Source organism: Momordica charantia (assembly GCF_013281855.1).
Source record: "Momordica charantia cultivar OHB3-1 chromosome 8 unlocalized genomic scaffold, Mcharantia_2.0 BLBB01000008.1, whole genome shotgun sequence".
Lineage (NCBI taxonomy): Eukaryota > Viridiplantae > Streptophyta > Magnoliopsida > Cucurbitales > Cucurbitaceae > Momordica > Momordica charantia.
Genome location: NW_028275166.1, coordinates 26425090 through 26440436, shown reverse-complemented (window position 1 = coordinate 26440436; position 15347 = coordinate 26425090). Strand labels below are relative to the sequence as shown.

At 34.9% G+C, this 15347-nt stretch overlaps 3 protein-coding genes and 1 pseudogene across 3 annotated transcripts in view; 3 read left to right on the top strand and 1 right to left on the bottom strand.

The window, feature by feature from the left end:
• Positions 1 to 12010, top strand: part of LOC111013270 (AAR2 protein family) — a 39823-nt gene extending 27813 nt beyond the window's left edge. Inside the window, exons 13-15 of the mRNA XM_088127950.1 lie at positions 9412 to 9507; positions 9577 to 9638; positions 11652 to 12010. Coding sequence (XP_087984076.1) covers positions 9412 to 9507; positions 9577 to 9638; positions 11652 to 11748 — 255 coding nt within the window. The 3' untranslated portion in view covers positions 11749 to 12010. The remainder of the gene's footprint in view (positions 1 to 9411; positions 9508 to 9576; positions 9639 to 11651) is intronic.
• LOC148209865 (uncharacterized) lies at positions 1207 to 3437 on the top strand (annotated as a pseudogene).
• On the top strand, positions 3391 to 6144 carry LOC111013272 (uncharacterized). Its single transcript, XM_022287703.2, has 3 exons — positions 3391 to 3531; positions 3631 to 3749; positions 3835 to 6144. The coding sequence occupies exons 1-3, from the start codon at positions 3483 to 3485 to the stop codon at positions 4303 to 4305; spliced, it is 639 nt and encodes a 212-aa protein (XP_022143395.2). The 5' UTR covers positions 3391 to 3482; the 3' UTR covers positions 4306 to 6144.
• Positions 11960 to 13109, bottom strand: LOC111013273 (beta-glucosidase 44). Its single transcript, XM_022287704.2, has 5 exons — positions 12692 to 13109; positions 12554 to 12612; positions 12381 to 12456; positions 12218 to 12289; positions 11960 to 12051 (listed from the first exon to the last, which is right to left on the bottom strand). The coding sequence occupies exons 1-5, from the start codon at positions 12936 to 12938 to the stop codon at positions 11960 to 11962; spliced, it is 546 nt and encodes a 181-aa protein (XP_022143396.1). The 5' UTR covers positions 12939 to 13109.
• Positions 13110 to 15347: the final 2238 nt, after the last annotated feature.

Sequence of the window (15347 nt, the reverse complement as noted above, 5' to 3'; positions counted from 1 at the left end):
GGATTTATCCATGTACCAGTAGGTTCTAATCCTCCCAAGAAATCGAAAATTTCCGCGCGTTCATTTTCAAAGAAATTTTTCCCAGGTCCTTCATGAGCTATTTTAGTGTGGTCATCGTAGTGTTCTTTTTCCTACGGGGATCAGGCCTCATGGAGACCCACCCTAAATGGGGACGAGGATGGAGAATACCTTCCTCGCCCTGTTTTTATATATATATTAAAAAAAACTCTAATCCTATTGGACTTAGATAAAATATTATATTGTTTTATTTGGTGGTTTAAGGTTTTTTCTGAGGATTCTCCATAGGGATTTCACCAACATAAATGGTATTCATCCTTGAAAACCAAGCCTTTATTTAGAAATCTCTCCTAACCCTCTTGTTTTGGTTTCAGCCAATAGTTTCTTACTATGACAAAATTGGTTTTCTTGACAGTGTGAACTCCCCTTCCACACAACCAAGAATTTCAACGAAGCTACAACTTTCACTTCTGTTCCAAACTTGTGGAAAATTATTTACCTACTCTGTGAATCCACATATCTCAATCTAGGGGTGCAAGCTACAACTTTTGTAGAAGTAACAAACTGTAACTTGTTATTTAACGTGCTTAGTAGACAAGTCAAAAGAACATTTCTACGTTAAATCGTATTTTTCATTTTTAATAGATGAATAGATGCAATCCCCGCCCTACCCCCCAAAAAACTATCCAAAAGAGAGTTTATCTATCAGCTTTTAGAACTTTGAAAGCGCTCGCCACTAAGAATCGCCGAGAATAATCCTTTACATTGGCGGTTTATCCCTTGAAATAATATAATTCTCTTTTGGTCCCTATACTTTCAAAACGTCCATTTTGGTCCATGTACTTTACTTTTGTTCATTTTAGTCCCTGTACTTTTAAAAAGTGACACTTCTGGTCTTTTCATTTTCATTTTCATTTTTATCTCATTTCTTTCCACCACAATTTTAGTATAACACTCACTAAATTTCTTGAAACGTAGGCAACGGGTTTCCATAGTGTATAAAATTTGTGTTATAATTTTGCAACTAAAGATCAAAACCGACGTTTAGAAAGTATAGGTCTAAAATGAACCAAAGTTGCAAGCAGTATTTTCGAGGCGCACCCGGGCGCTCGCCTCAGGCGAGGGGCGAGGCGTTTTCGCCCAGGTGCGCCTCGCAAGGTGCCCAGGCGAGCGCCTTGGCGCGCCTGTCGCCTGAGGCAAGGCGATCGCCTCTTTCAAGGAGGCGATCGTCTTATTATTATTATTTTTTTTAATTTTTAAAGGGTTTTAGTTTTTAAAAACCCTTCCCTTCCTCTCGACAACGAAACCCATCTGCCTCCCTCTCCACGTTCATCTTCAACCTGCCCTTCACCACCGTCGTCTTCGCCGGCCCCATCTCCGACCACCACCGTCGCCATCTGCCCCTGCCGCCGCCGGCCCCGTCTCCGACCACCACCATCGCCGTCTGCCCCCGCCGCTCACTCCGATAGGCGATAGTTCGTAGGTTTTTTTTTTTTTTTTTTTTTATTTTTAAATTTCTTATATCTCATTTACTCCTTTTCGTTTCCTCTCTTTTATTTCACACAAAAGTTTTCTAAATCTTTGGCTTTCTTCACACTTCACAGTGGCTCTTTAGTCTTTCCTTTACATTTTTTTTTTATCTTCCAAATTTGAATTATATTAGGATGGAAGAAGGTGGAAACAAACGCAAGCATCCCGGTTGGCAATACATCATATTGGATGATCCAAAAGATACAAACACGTGCAAATGCGTGTTTTGTGGAAAAATTACCAAAGGTGGAGTTTATCGAGCAACAAACCATTTGGTTGGGGGAAATAGAAATGTAAAGACATGTTTGAAATGCCCAACTAATGTGAGAGAAGAATTGAAGGAGTATCAAACAAGAACAAAAGCAAGAAGGGAAGAGAGTAATGCCCTCCCAACGTATGAAGATTTAACTTTGATTGAAGAAGATGATGAAGATGAAATGGAAGTAGTTGGTGGTAGTGATAGTGGATCTGGATCAACATCAACCCCAATGAACAAGCGAACAAGAATAAACACAGGTGATAATGTGAGTAGTATGGGTGGGAGAGGGAGAGGAAGTGGAAGTGGAAGTGGAAGTAGTAACTCTTGTAGTCCATCAGTGTTAAAACCACCGCGACCAAAGGGGCCAATAGATAAATTTGTGTATCAACATCCTGGAAAAGTTGTTGATGATAGAAATCGATTGAAGAGGTTGAAGCAATCAACTATTACTGAAAAATATGATAAAGAGGGGAGAGATGCTACAGTGCAATTCATCATGCGTTGGATATATCAAGCAGGTCTTCCTCTAAATACTATTCGCTTGAGAAGTTTTGAAGTGATGCTAGAAGCTGTGGGGCAATTTGGCCCTGGTTTGATACCTCCTTCTTATCATGAAGCTCGAGTAACGTACTTGAAAAAAGAAGTACAGTACACAAAAAATCTTATGGGCGATCATGAGGTAGAATGGAAGAGAAATGGTTGTTCGCTGATGTCAGATGGGTGGACTGATAGGAGGGATAGGACACTAATCAACTTTTTAGTTCATTCATCTGTTGGAACGTTGTTTATGGAATCCATCGATGCATCTTCATGCATCAAAACTGGAGAAAAGATTTTTCAACTCTTAGATGGAATGGTGGAGAAGATTGGAGAAGAAAACGTTGTCCAAGTTGTGACGGATAATGCCTCAAACTGGAAAACTTTTAGAAGCCAAGCGACCTCATCTATATTGGACACCATGCGCTGCTCATTGTCTAGATTTAATTTTGGAGGATATTGGAAAGATTGAGCAGGTGAAAAGGTGTCTTCGGAAGGCTGTGGCACTTAGTGGTTTTATTTACAACCATTTGTACGTGCTAAACATGATGAGAGAATTTACTAACCAACATGAATTGGTAAGACCAGCAGTGACTCGCTTCGCAACTTCATTTTTAACCCTAGCCAGTATTCACAGAAATAAAGCCAATTTGAGGAAGATGTTTATTTCTGAGAAATGTACCACCTCTAAATGGGCGAAGGACCCAAAGGGGAAGAGAGCAGCTGAAACCGTTATGATGCCATCTTTTTGGAATTCAGTTGTGTATACTTTGAAAGCATCGGGCCCTTTAGTTCGTGTGCTGAGGCTAGTAGATGGTGATAAACCAGCTATGGGTTATATTTACGAAGCTATGGATAGGCAAATGAGGCTATTAAGAGTGGTTTTAATGGAAATGAGGCGAAGTATAGACCGATTTGGGAGATTGTTGATAAAAGGTGGGATTGTCAACTTCATCGGCCTTTACATGCAGTCGGATATTTTTTGAATCCATCTCTTTTTTATGACAACAAAGAGAGAATAATGCAAGATCCTGAGGTCATGGAGGGTCTGATCAAAGTTATAGAACGATTAATACCATCTATCGATGATTAAGTTCAATGTTCAATCGAATTAGAATTGTACAATGAAGCAAAAGGCATGTTTTCGAGTAATATAGCAATAAGGACGAGGGGTGTTAAAACACCAGGTAATGACATTATTTATTACTTTTAGTTTTAAATTTTTAATAGACATATTTAAGTTTGAACTACTAAAATTCTAAATCATTTGTTTAATATGTGCACAGCTGTATGGTGGTCTCTTTATGGTGTTAATGCTCCGATTTTACGAAAGTTAGCCATGAGAGTCCTTAGTCTAACGTGCAGCGCTTCTGGCTGTGAGCGCAATTGGAGTGTTTTTGAACACGTAAGTGAGAATAATTTGGTTTTTCCCTTGTTAGTTGAAGATTGAAAAATCCACTTTTGACTCTACATCGTTAATAATTCTGTAGATTCATTCCAAGAAGAGGAACAAGTTAGAGCAAAAGCGTCTTAATGACTTGGTTTATATAAAATATAACCAAGCACTTAAAGAGCGCTACACTCTACAAGACCAACTTGATCCAATTACTTTGGATCATATTGATGAAAGTAATGAATGGTTGATCGGAACACTCGAAGAAGAAGATGGTCAAATAGAAAATGAGTTGGTCTTTGATGATGACGACCTCACATGGCGAGATGTAGCCGAGGCTAGTGGTGTTAGAGAACCCATAAGGCAAACTAGAACATATGCAAGATCTAAAGGAAAGTCGCCTGCTACTCCCGCTCCTACAACTTCAAGAGTTCGAAAATCAGTGCAAGTTGTGGTTAGTGATGATGATGATGACACCGAAGAAGAAGAAGAAGAATTGGAAAAGGAAGATTGTGAGGACGTCCAAGATGAAGAGAATTTAGATTTAGATGAGGATGATGAGCTTTGATTACTTATATTTACTTTTTGTTCTATTTCAGACTCTACAATTTCTTAATGTTGCTTGTCTTTATTTGGAACTAAACTTATAGAATTTGGTTGTTTTATGCATCTTGTTGACATTTACTATTTTGGTATTGATTTTTTTAAGGTAATTTATGCACTATATATATAATTTTTACTTATTTATCAAGGTGCGCCTCGCTTCAATCGGGCGTCGCCTTTGTATCGCCTCTCGCCTCAAGGCGATCAAAGGACTCGTCGCCTTGCGGTGCGCCTTGCGCCTCGAAAACACTGGTTGCAAGTAGCATAGACCAGACGGGAATAAAATTTTTTAAACTACAGAGACCAAAACGAAGACCAAAATAGTATTTAAACCTTCTCTTTAAATTGTCTCTGGTAGAGTTCTATCGCGTCAACTTTATCTGTCCACGATGTAATGTAATTCCCATTGTGCTTTGATTACCACATTGAATGCTTAATGTTGGTTTATTTGCGAATATTAGTTGTAATTAGGTGTAAATATTAATTATTATTCTATTCTTATTTACATTCATTTTATGTATTGAGCCTCTCTTATATAAGAAGGCTATGTATTTCTTACTTTTGAGACATTGAAATACAAATAATTTTATTCCATCAAAACTAAGTTGGTATCGAGCCAAAATAAACCCTAATATCTTTAGAAATCACCATCCCTACCTTTAAACCCTAGCCGCCGTCATTGCCGTTGCCGGAACCCTAGCTGCTGTTATCCAAGAATGGCGCATCCTACTTCCGGCACGGTAGATCACTATTCCGGCAGTCGTCTTCTTCTGCAGTGGTGTCGTTCAAAGTTCGTCGTTCAGGGGGACTTTCACGGGTTTGTCGCGGACTTTTTGGGCTTTGTTCGATGGCGTCGTGGGTTGTTTCGCCATCGCTGCCGTCTGCTCTGTTGATTCGAAGGTCGTCGTTTGGGGCTGTCGAGATCCGTTACCGTCTCTGTTGTACGAGCCTCACGCCTCTGTAACGCCACCGCCTGCTGCTGTATCGTTCGTCGTTGATCGACTGTGCATCGCTGTTCGCTGCTCTCGGAGCCGCCGCCATCCATTGCTACTTCACAGATATGCTTCTGTGGCGTGGATCGTGAGTCGTACGTCTGCAACTGTCGTCTGCTGCTTCACTATTTCGTGGGTTGTGGGAGTCTTACAAACCCTAGACCGGTTTGGTTAGTTCGTCCGATCCGATTCGGTTCGTTCGGTTCAGCTCGGTTCACTCAGATCTGCTTGGTTTGCTCAATTCTCCCAGATCAATTTGGTTCGTCTGGTTTGGACCGTTTGGTTTGGTTCACCTGGTTCGCCCGTTTTGTGATTTGGCTTTCTTGGTTATTTGATTATCTCCTCCCTAATATTAGTTTATGGTCTAGTTTTGCTTCAGTTAAAGTACTATCATGGTTGAAGAAATGAAGCAAGTTTACACAAATAGTGTTGAATCAAATCCTTTTAATAGAAAGCATCTATCACAACTACTAGAGACGAATTTGTCATTTGGTAATCTTTGTATGTCCTTGTCGCAAATAGGTAATTATCCTAGAGCACTTTCTTGTTTTGGCTCATCTCCATGGATTATTGATTCTGGAGCTTCTGACCATATGACTAGTTCTTCTAAAATATTTGAATCATATTCTCTTACATATTGCAATGAAAAAATTAGGATTGCCGATGGTAGTTTCTCTTCTATTGCAGGCAAGGGAACCATTAAATTAACCGAAAATATTACTCTTCAATCGGTTCTTCATGTTCCTAAATTAGCTTGCAATCTTCTATCAGTTAGTAAACTCTCTAAAGATTCTAACTGTCTTGTTATTTTCTATGCATCTCACTGTGTCTTTCAGGATCAGTCCTCGGGGAAGACGTTTGGATGTGCTAAGATGCTGGATGGCCTCTATTACTTTGATGAGCCTTCTGATAGTAATAAAATAACTCAGTGCTTTAGTAGTAATAGTTCTCTTTCTGTTAAAGAACAAATTATGCTTTGGCATTTTAGGCTAGGATATCCTAGTTTCTTCTATCTCAAATACATTTCCCAAATTTGTTTAAAGGGATTGATTGTTCTCAATTTCATTGTGAAAATTGCATCTTTGCAAAACGCTTTCGATCTACATATTTGCCAAAACCTTACAAGTCCTCCAAACCATTCTATTTAATTCATAGTGATGTTTGGGGTTCTTCTAAAGTTTTAACTCATAGTGGTAGACGATGGTTTGTAACTTTTATTGATGATCATACTCGCTTATCTTGGGTTTATTTATTGACAAACAAATCCGATGTGAATGATATTTTCAAAGTTTTTTACAATATGATTGAAACCCAATTTCAAACTAAAATTAGTATCCTACATTCTGACAATGGAACTGAATATTTCAATGAACATTTGAGTGAGTTTTTGAAAATTAAAGGCATTGTTCATCATTCTACTTGTCGAGATACTCCTCAACAAAATGGTATTGCTGAATGAAAAAATAGGCATTTATTGGAGGTCTCTCGGGCCATATGTTTTCTATGAATGTCCCTAAGTACTTATGGGGGGAAGCAGTCCTAACGGCTGCCTACCTAATAAATCGGATGCCCACTAAAGTTTTGAAGTTTAAAACTCCTCTTGATCTTTTGAAAGAAATTTTTCCAACAACTCGTTTGAACTCTGATTTACCTATCAAAGTTTTTGGATGCACTACTTATGTGCACATTCCTAGCCATTTTCGGTCAAAATTAGATCAGAGGGCCATTAAATGCGTTTTTGTGGGCACGATTTTCGAAAAAAAGGGTATAAATGTTTTGATCCTCAAACAAGAAAATTTTATGTGAGTATGGATGTGTCCTTTTTGGAAAATCAACCCTTTTTTACCCAAAATTATCTTCAGGGGGAGAAACTAAATTTAGAGGATAAATATGATAATTTTTGGGATATACCTGTGGATATACCTGTCCCCCTTCCTAATATTATAAGTCCCAACTTTACTAGTCCTTCAATGCCAAAGTGTAGAAGATTCTCGCTCAGGGGGAGAATTACTACAAAATGATCAAATTGATCAAATCCTGAGTTTAAGTTTTATACTAGAAGAAGACTCAATCAAACAAATGAGGACCGGATAGCTGACTCATCACAAATCCAATCTGAAACTCTGAGGGATGATTTTGAAACTCCAGGTAATCCATCTTCCATCCTTGTTACTCCGAATATTGAAAATGTCTCATCTGTTGTTTCTGATCTTGATGTCCCTATAGCCTTAAGAAAAGGAACTCGAACTTGCACCAAATATCCTCTTGCAAACTATATCTCTTATCAAAAATTGTCAAGTGGTCATAAAGTTTTTACATCTCGGATAACAAACTTGTTTATTCCAAGGAACATACAAGAAGCCTTTATTCCAAGGAACATACAAGAAGCCCTAAATGATCCAAATTAGAAACTAGCTGTTATGGAGGAGATGAATGCTCTAAGACAGAATTGTACATTGTACATGGGAGATAGAAGATTAAGAGATAAAAAAACTGTAGGGTGCAAGTGGGTCTTTACAATCAAGTGTAATGCTGATGGTAGTATTGAAAGGTAGACTAGTTGCAAAGGGCTTTACTCAAACCTATGGGATGTGATTGATTACCAGGAAACTTTTGCTCCTGTTGCTAAAATCAACTCAATTAGAATACTTTTATCTCTAGCTACAAATTTAGATTGGCCCCTTCATCAACTCGATGTAAAAAATGCTTTTCTGAATGGAGATCTTGAAGAAGTATTTATGAATTTACCACCAGGTTTTGAAGCTAACCTTGGGAAGGGCAAAGTATGCAGGTTAAAGAAATCTCTATATGGGCAAGCAGTCTCCGAGAGCATGGTTTGAACGATTTGGTAAAGTGGTTATGAGCTATGGATTTCTTCAGAGTCAAGCTGATCATACCATTTTCTATAAACGTTCTGGAAATAATAAAATTGCAATTTTGATTGTCTACGTAGATGATATTGTGCTTACAGGTGATGATGAAGTAGAATTGGCCACTTTAAAGAAAAGACTTGCATGCGAATTTCAAATCAAGGACCTAGGAACGTTAAAATACTCCCTAGGAATGGAGTTTGCAAGATCTAAGAAAGGTATCTTTGTTAATCAAAGAAAATATATTCTTGATTTACTTGAAGAAACAGGTTTGCTTGGATGCAAGATAGCTGAGACTCCTATTGAACCTAATTTGAAATTGGAAGCTGCAAAAGAAGAAGTAAAGGATAAGGAACGATATCAAAGCCTTGTGGGAAGACTCATTTACTTATCTCACACACGACCAGATATTACTTTTGCAGTGAGTATGGTAAGCCAATTTATGCATTCACCAGGACTAGTTCACTTTGAAGCTGCCTATAGAATTTTAAGATATCTGAAAGGAACTCCAGGAAAAGGTATATCGTTCAAAAAACACAACCATTTACAGGTTGAAGTTTATACCGATGCTGATTGGACAGGAAATACGATAGATAGAAGATCTACTTCAGGTTACTGTTTGTTTGTTGGAGGTAACTGTTTGTTTGTTGGAGGTAACTTAGTCACTTGGCGAAGTAAAAAGCAAAATGTAGTAGCCAGAAGTAGCGCTGAAGCTGAATTTAGGGCCTTAGCCCATGGTATTTGTGAAGGGATATGGATAAAAAGATTGCTTGAAGAATTGAAAGTCTTTCAGAAGGCACCCATACGAGTTTATTGCGACAACAAGGCTGCCATCTCCATAGCCCACAATCCAGTCCAACATGATAGGACTAAGCATATTGAAATTGACAAACATTTCATAAAGGAAAAAGTGGACACCGGTGTGATATGTATCCCTTATCTCTCAACAATAGAACTGATGTGTTGACGAAAGGACTACCAAAAGTACTTTAAACCAGCTTGAGGGGGAGTGTTGGTTTATTTGTGAATATTAGTTGTAATTAGGTGTAAATATTAATTATTATTCTATTCTTATTTACATTCCTTTTATGTATTGAGCCTTCCTCCTATATAAGAAGGCTATGTATTTCTTACTTTTGAGACATTGGAATACAAATAATTTTATTCCATCAAAACTAAGTCTTAATGCACCAAATTCCTGTGTGACAGACGAGGAAACTCAGGGAACTGTTTGAGAATAGGCTGGGCTGGAAATTCCAGAAGAACATTGCAACTGATGGAATATACTTTGATGAAGATGATGAGGTCAGTCAATATTTACTTTGAAAGTAATCTCTCTCCCTCTCATACACAGAGGCTTATTTACTTTTGCAGTTTGCTCCTGTGGTTGAAATGCTGGATGATTCCGAGTTGCACGGGCAAAGCCAGAAATTTGGGTAAAATTTTAACATCTTTTGATTCTAAATATTTAGGGGACGAATCAGAAGAAAACTATACAATCTCGAACTTTGAATTCTTTTTTAGTTAAGCAGGAATACTTCCTTAGCCCCAAGTTTAGAAATAGTTTTCAACCATCAAAATAGTTTTTTTGTTTTTGTTTTTGTTTCTGTTTCGTGAGAAATATACCATCTTTGATTCAATTTAGTCTCTACAGTGAAATAAATTTTTAGGGGTACCATCATTTCAGTATTTTCATTAAATAAGAGGAAATTTTGTCCTAGTATCTTCATAGTCATCCCTGATGGCATGTGTGTGAATAGCTATTCAAATTTAGATTGATACAAAAATGTGAAAAATTTAATTGTCATAACACTAAAATAGCTGTAATTAAAGGACTAACTGAAAATTTTATTACACAAAAATAGCTACCGAATGACCTAACCTGAAACTAAGACAATTTATTACAAAAGAAAATGATTCAAACTCACAAAAATACCCTAATCCCCTAATTCTAATTTCAACCCTTCCTCTCAAGCATTTGCTTGAACCAATGAGCCGACATCTTAGGATACCTCTTGAGGTTGTCTTTGTAGTCGATATATAGAATACCAAATCTCGACGTGTAACCCGAGAGCCATTCAAAGTTGTCGAGCAAAGACCAAGCAAAGTAACCTGTCACATTGGCTCCATCGTCAATGGCTCTCTTCATATTTTTTAAGTATGACTTGAAGTATTCGATCCTCTCTAAATCGAATAGTGCCTCGGGGAGTTGGATGTCGGGGGTATCCCTACCTGCCAATTTTGAAAAGAAAAGAAAAAAGATTAAAAACTTTGTGCTTATGATTTTGATTGATAATATGTATTGTTTTCCATACCATTCTCCGAAAGAATAACGGTAGGGTTTCCATAGCGCTCCTTGACATACATCAAAGCTTTGTACATTCCCCATGGAACTTGGTAGAGCCACCCAGAATAAGCCTGAAAATTTTGATCATATTTATATCAAATTTTTAGGGCCTTAAAAGGGTAATTAATTAAATGAAAAATTAATCTTTCTTTCAAAATGTGTTACCTGTGGACCAATTGGTACTCCATTCTTTTCATCTGTGTAAAGTAAAATTGACCACAGAGAGAAATTTATTGACACAATTAGTAGATAGAGAAAATTAACTTAAAGTTTAGGATAGATAAAAAAGTCTTTGAAAAGCACTTTTCAAAATTTTTACGATGTCTGAAGGTAAAAAAAATCTATTTCGCCTTTCTGTTCTGTAAAATTTTGAATTAAAAAAATTAATGTGTATATAAAATTAATATTATTAAGAAAAAAGGATACACCATGTTAAACTTATCCTTCATTAGGCTTTCTTCTAAAAAGTGCTTTCTCCAGCAGTATTTTTACCTCAAAAAAGCATTTTTTTTTATAAAAAGAAAAAATTATCATGAAAATTTATTATTTAACATTGTAAGAGAGAGAGAGAGAGAGGGAAATTACAAGCAAATCCAACGTTCCAATCATTCTGATAGCCAGGGGCTGGCTGCGGAGGCCAATTTGGGTTAAACATATAGAAAGTTGTGTATTGATTAACCCCCAAAAAGTCTATTGATCCTTTCACCAAATTAACCTCTTCTTCACTAAACTTTGGTAATCTTTCTTTCACTATTTCTTGCATTGTTCTTGGATATTCCCCATATGTAATTGGATGCAAAAACCTATTTCATTAAAACCCAATTAATAAAATTCAGTAATTTATTATTAAAAAAACCCAAAATCTTTATCACAAATTCAAAATACCAGCCAATGTGAAAATCTCTTGCTCTTTGTGCTGCAAAATTGTCCTCTTTTCCCCTTGTAAGAGGCTCATAATACACAAAATCCAATAGAATCCCAATTCTTCCCCCTTGTGCTGCCTGAAATGTTCACCAAATTTAGATCATTGTAGGATAAATATGAAAAAAAAGAGAGAAAAGTTTGGAATTTACTTGGTATTTCTTCCTGTATCTATCCACAGCTGCAGCATGGGAGAGGATCATGTGGTGGGCTGCAAGGTATGGCTCGGTTCCCGAGTTACCCTCGGTGCAGTTCCCGTATTCCTTCGAACATCTTGAAGGAGGGTTTATGCCATTGTCGAACCCGAGAGCGGCTATGACTCTAGGCTCATTGAATGTCATCCAGTTCTTCACTCTATCTCCGAAGTGTTCGAAGCAAAATTGTGCATAGTCGGCAAAATCGTTCCTGCATGTAGAAGTTTATTGTTGAGACCAATTTTATGAATTTGCTTAAAGGTTTTTTTTTTTCCTAAGTTTGATCAAATTAAACTTACACAATTTGCTTTGCCAATAGACCTCCATATCTCTCTTGAAGTGTCAATGGAAGATCATAGTGGTAGAGATTTGCATATGGGGTGATACCTACAAATTAGTTATAAATAATTATGGAATAATTATATTTATCATTATGAAAATAACATAATCATTGAGAAATATATATAAAAAAGGAAAAAAAAAAACCAGCAACTACATAAGAAAATTAAAAATCCATTTTCTCTTTCAACTTTAAAATTAAATTAGAATTTACCTTGGTCAATCATATAATCAATCAATCTGTTGTAGTAAGCAACACCCTTCCAATTCACTTGACCAGTTCCATCTATACACCAAAAAAAAAAAGCTTAGTTAATCCAATCCAATGATTTTAAGATGAAATAATCTAAATCAATGAACATTCTTAGGTTAATTACTCGGAAATATCCTCGGCCAAGAGATCGAGAACCGATACGCATCGAAGTTCAATCTTTTCATAATATCAATATCCTCCTAAAAAGGAAAAATGAAAGAAAGAAAATTCTCAAAAATTGATATTAATTAAGACTCAAAAAGTTCAAAATTAATAAGCATATGATTTTGCACAAACCCTGTATCTGTGGTATTGATCAACAGCAACTTCTCCAGTGGCATTTCCAATAATATTTCCTGCTCAAAAAAAAAAAAACCTTTAGAAAAAAAAAATAAAAAAAGAAGAAACAATTGAAATAAAAACATGTTACAAAACCTGGGATTTTAACGAAAGGATCCCAAATGCTTTGTCCTCGACCATCTTTGTCAGCCATTCCTTCTACTTGATAAGCAGAAGTTGCAGTTCCAAACACAAATCCTTCTGGGAATGCATCTCTGCTCAGCCCTCCCGTGTTGAGACGGATCTTCGAGAAGTCGAAACCGTACGACTTGTCGGTCGACTCGGCCCAGGAAAGGAAGAACACAAAAACAAAGAAGAATGTGCCATAGAGTTTCATTTTCATGGCTTTGGGAGAGATCTAGAGCTGGATGGCCTCTTGCTTTGCTTCTTCAGCTAAGTCTTGAGTTTATATAACATCTCATATGATTTTCGGTTACGATATCAAATCTCGAAAGATCTTTCGAACCCGAAATCTAGGAACTTTGGTTAGAATATAGTTTGGAAAGAAATTTTTCTTAAAAAGTTTAAAGTAAGTTGTTGAAAGATTTTTAAGTAAATCTATATTTTTGCTGACCATCAAAGAGAAATAAATTTTTCTCATTTATTTTTATTTAAAATGCATTATGAAGTTTCCTTCTTTGCTTATTCCCTCCCATTTTTTATTAAGTGGATAAAATTTGCTTTGGACAATAAATAATACCTTTATTTATACTTATCCATTTCAATATAAGAAATATTATGTATTAATGGTAATAAATAAATGCACAAGGTAAATTGTGACGAAAATCTAATCAAATATACAAATATATAGCGATCTTATGACATATATATTTTAAGATCTAGAGCCAATAAGAATTGTAGTAAAATATATATGATAACTTGTAAGAAAAATAAAAAAAAAAGTTGTAATACAAACCTATCCAATTAAAATAAACGATGGTTTATTTTTTCTTGACACATATATTTTAAAAAATAAAAAAAAAATAATATGACTCATATATATTTGGTATTCAATTGAGAGTAAAAATACATATTTTTACAATTTATGGCCATACATTTTATTTTAAAAATTAAGTATAGAAATAATTCTAAAATAATTAATAAAATGACTAACTAGCTAAATAAAGCTCATTTATTACTTTATTAAAGTTTTGAAATCTTATCAACAATTATTTGACATATATGCAAAAACTTTAAACATTATATTTTAATATAAGAAAATAAAAATTTATAATAAAGTACAGTACAATGCACTAAAATATCAATAATAGTAGAAATCTTGGACGTTGGTGTGCTTAGCTGTTTTTGTTTTGTTTCTTTTACTTAAAAAAAAAAAAAAACATTAAGTGTGGATCACGTTGATATTAACTTATATATTTAAAATTTAAAAGTTATTTTATTTTATTTTATTTGATCTAATTTTTTTTTAATATGAGATAAAACAAAAATAATTATAAATTACGTATCAATAATAGAATAGATCCCAGAAATTGTTGTGCTAGTACACTTTATATTAAAATAATTCACGTTGATATATGTAAACTCATATATTCAGAAAAATGTCTAATTTTAGGAGGATTTTTTCCCCAAATATTCTATCTTTAAAAAAATAAACTTAATTACTTTCCATTTTCTTGTTTTGTAATAAAATGTTTTGTTTTAATACTTTGTCGAAATACAGTGTAGAAATTTCTAGAATTAGAAAAATTTATATACACTGTAAATTGCCAGATTAAAAAAAATTAAGATCGGTCAACAATAATTTTGGTTTTAGTTTTATGTGTACAAAAAAATTAAGCTTGTTTAATTTTAAAGTTTTTAAAAATATATTTTTAAGTTAACCAAAATTTTAAAAAAATTGAAAAACTATATGCATATTGTAATTTTCAAAATTTTGGTTAACTTTCAAAAAAGGTTTTTGAAAATAGATATTTGTGGCGTTGGAATGGTTTACCCACGATCCACAAAGTGAAGCCCTCACAATTTCTAATATATGGTACATTGTTTTTTTAGTACAATAGGTAGAGTGAGGATTCGAACTCACGATCTTTTGGTCGAAAATATGTTTCTTAATCCTTGAACTATATTTAGATTGTTCCACACACACTTTTTTTAAGTATAACATATAGAGGTGAGAATTTGAATTTACGACTTTTTGGTCGGAAATAGATACTTTAACTAGTTGAACTATGTTAAGGTTGACAGTATCATATTAGGTAGTGTTTATCATTTTTTTAGTACAACATGTGGTGGTGCACAATCTTTTAGTTAGAGATATATGCCAATCACCGCTGAGTTATACTCGCTTTGGCACAGTATTTATCATTATAGGAGTAAAGAATTGCATATATTATTTGAATGTTTTAGTTTTTAATGTTTAAATTTTTATTAAATTGAGTTGGTATTATCTAAAAAAAATTCAATTTAATCCCTTAAATTTTTACATTTTTTAGTGAAGTGAATATGAAAATTGACTGATGATAAATTTACCTGACACAGTATGGATAGAAGGAAATTTAGTGGAGATAGAAAAAACTAGAAAAAACTTTAAATTTCTACCATTTCTTTCAAATTTGGAGGAATTTAAAACTTTCTCTCTTAGGTGACCTTTTTATTTCTTTAACCTCTGTCAATTTACTAAGTATTATATCATGTAAGTTTATTACTAGTCAATTTAAATATTTACGAGCAGTTAGATACTAAATTGAAAAATATAAAAACATAAAACACTAAATTGAAAAAAACACCCAAA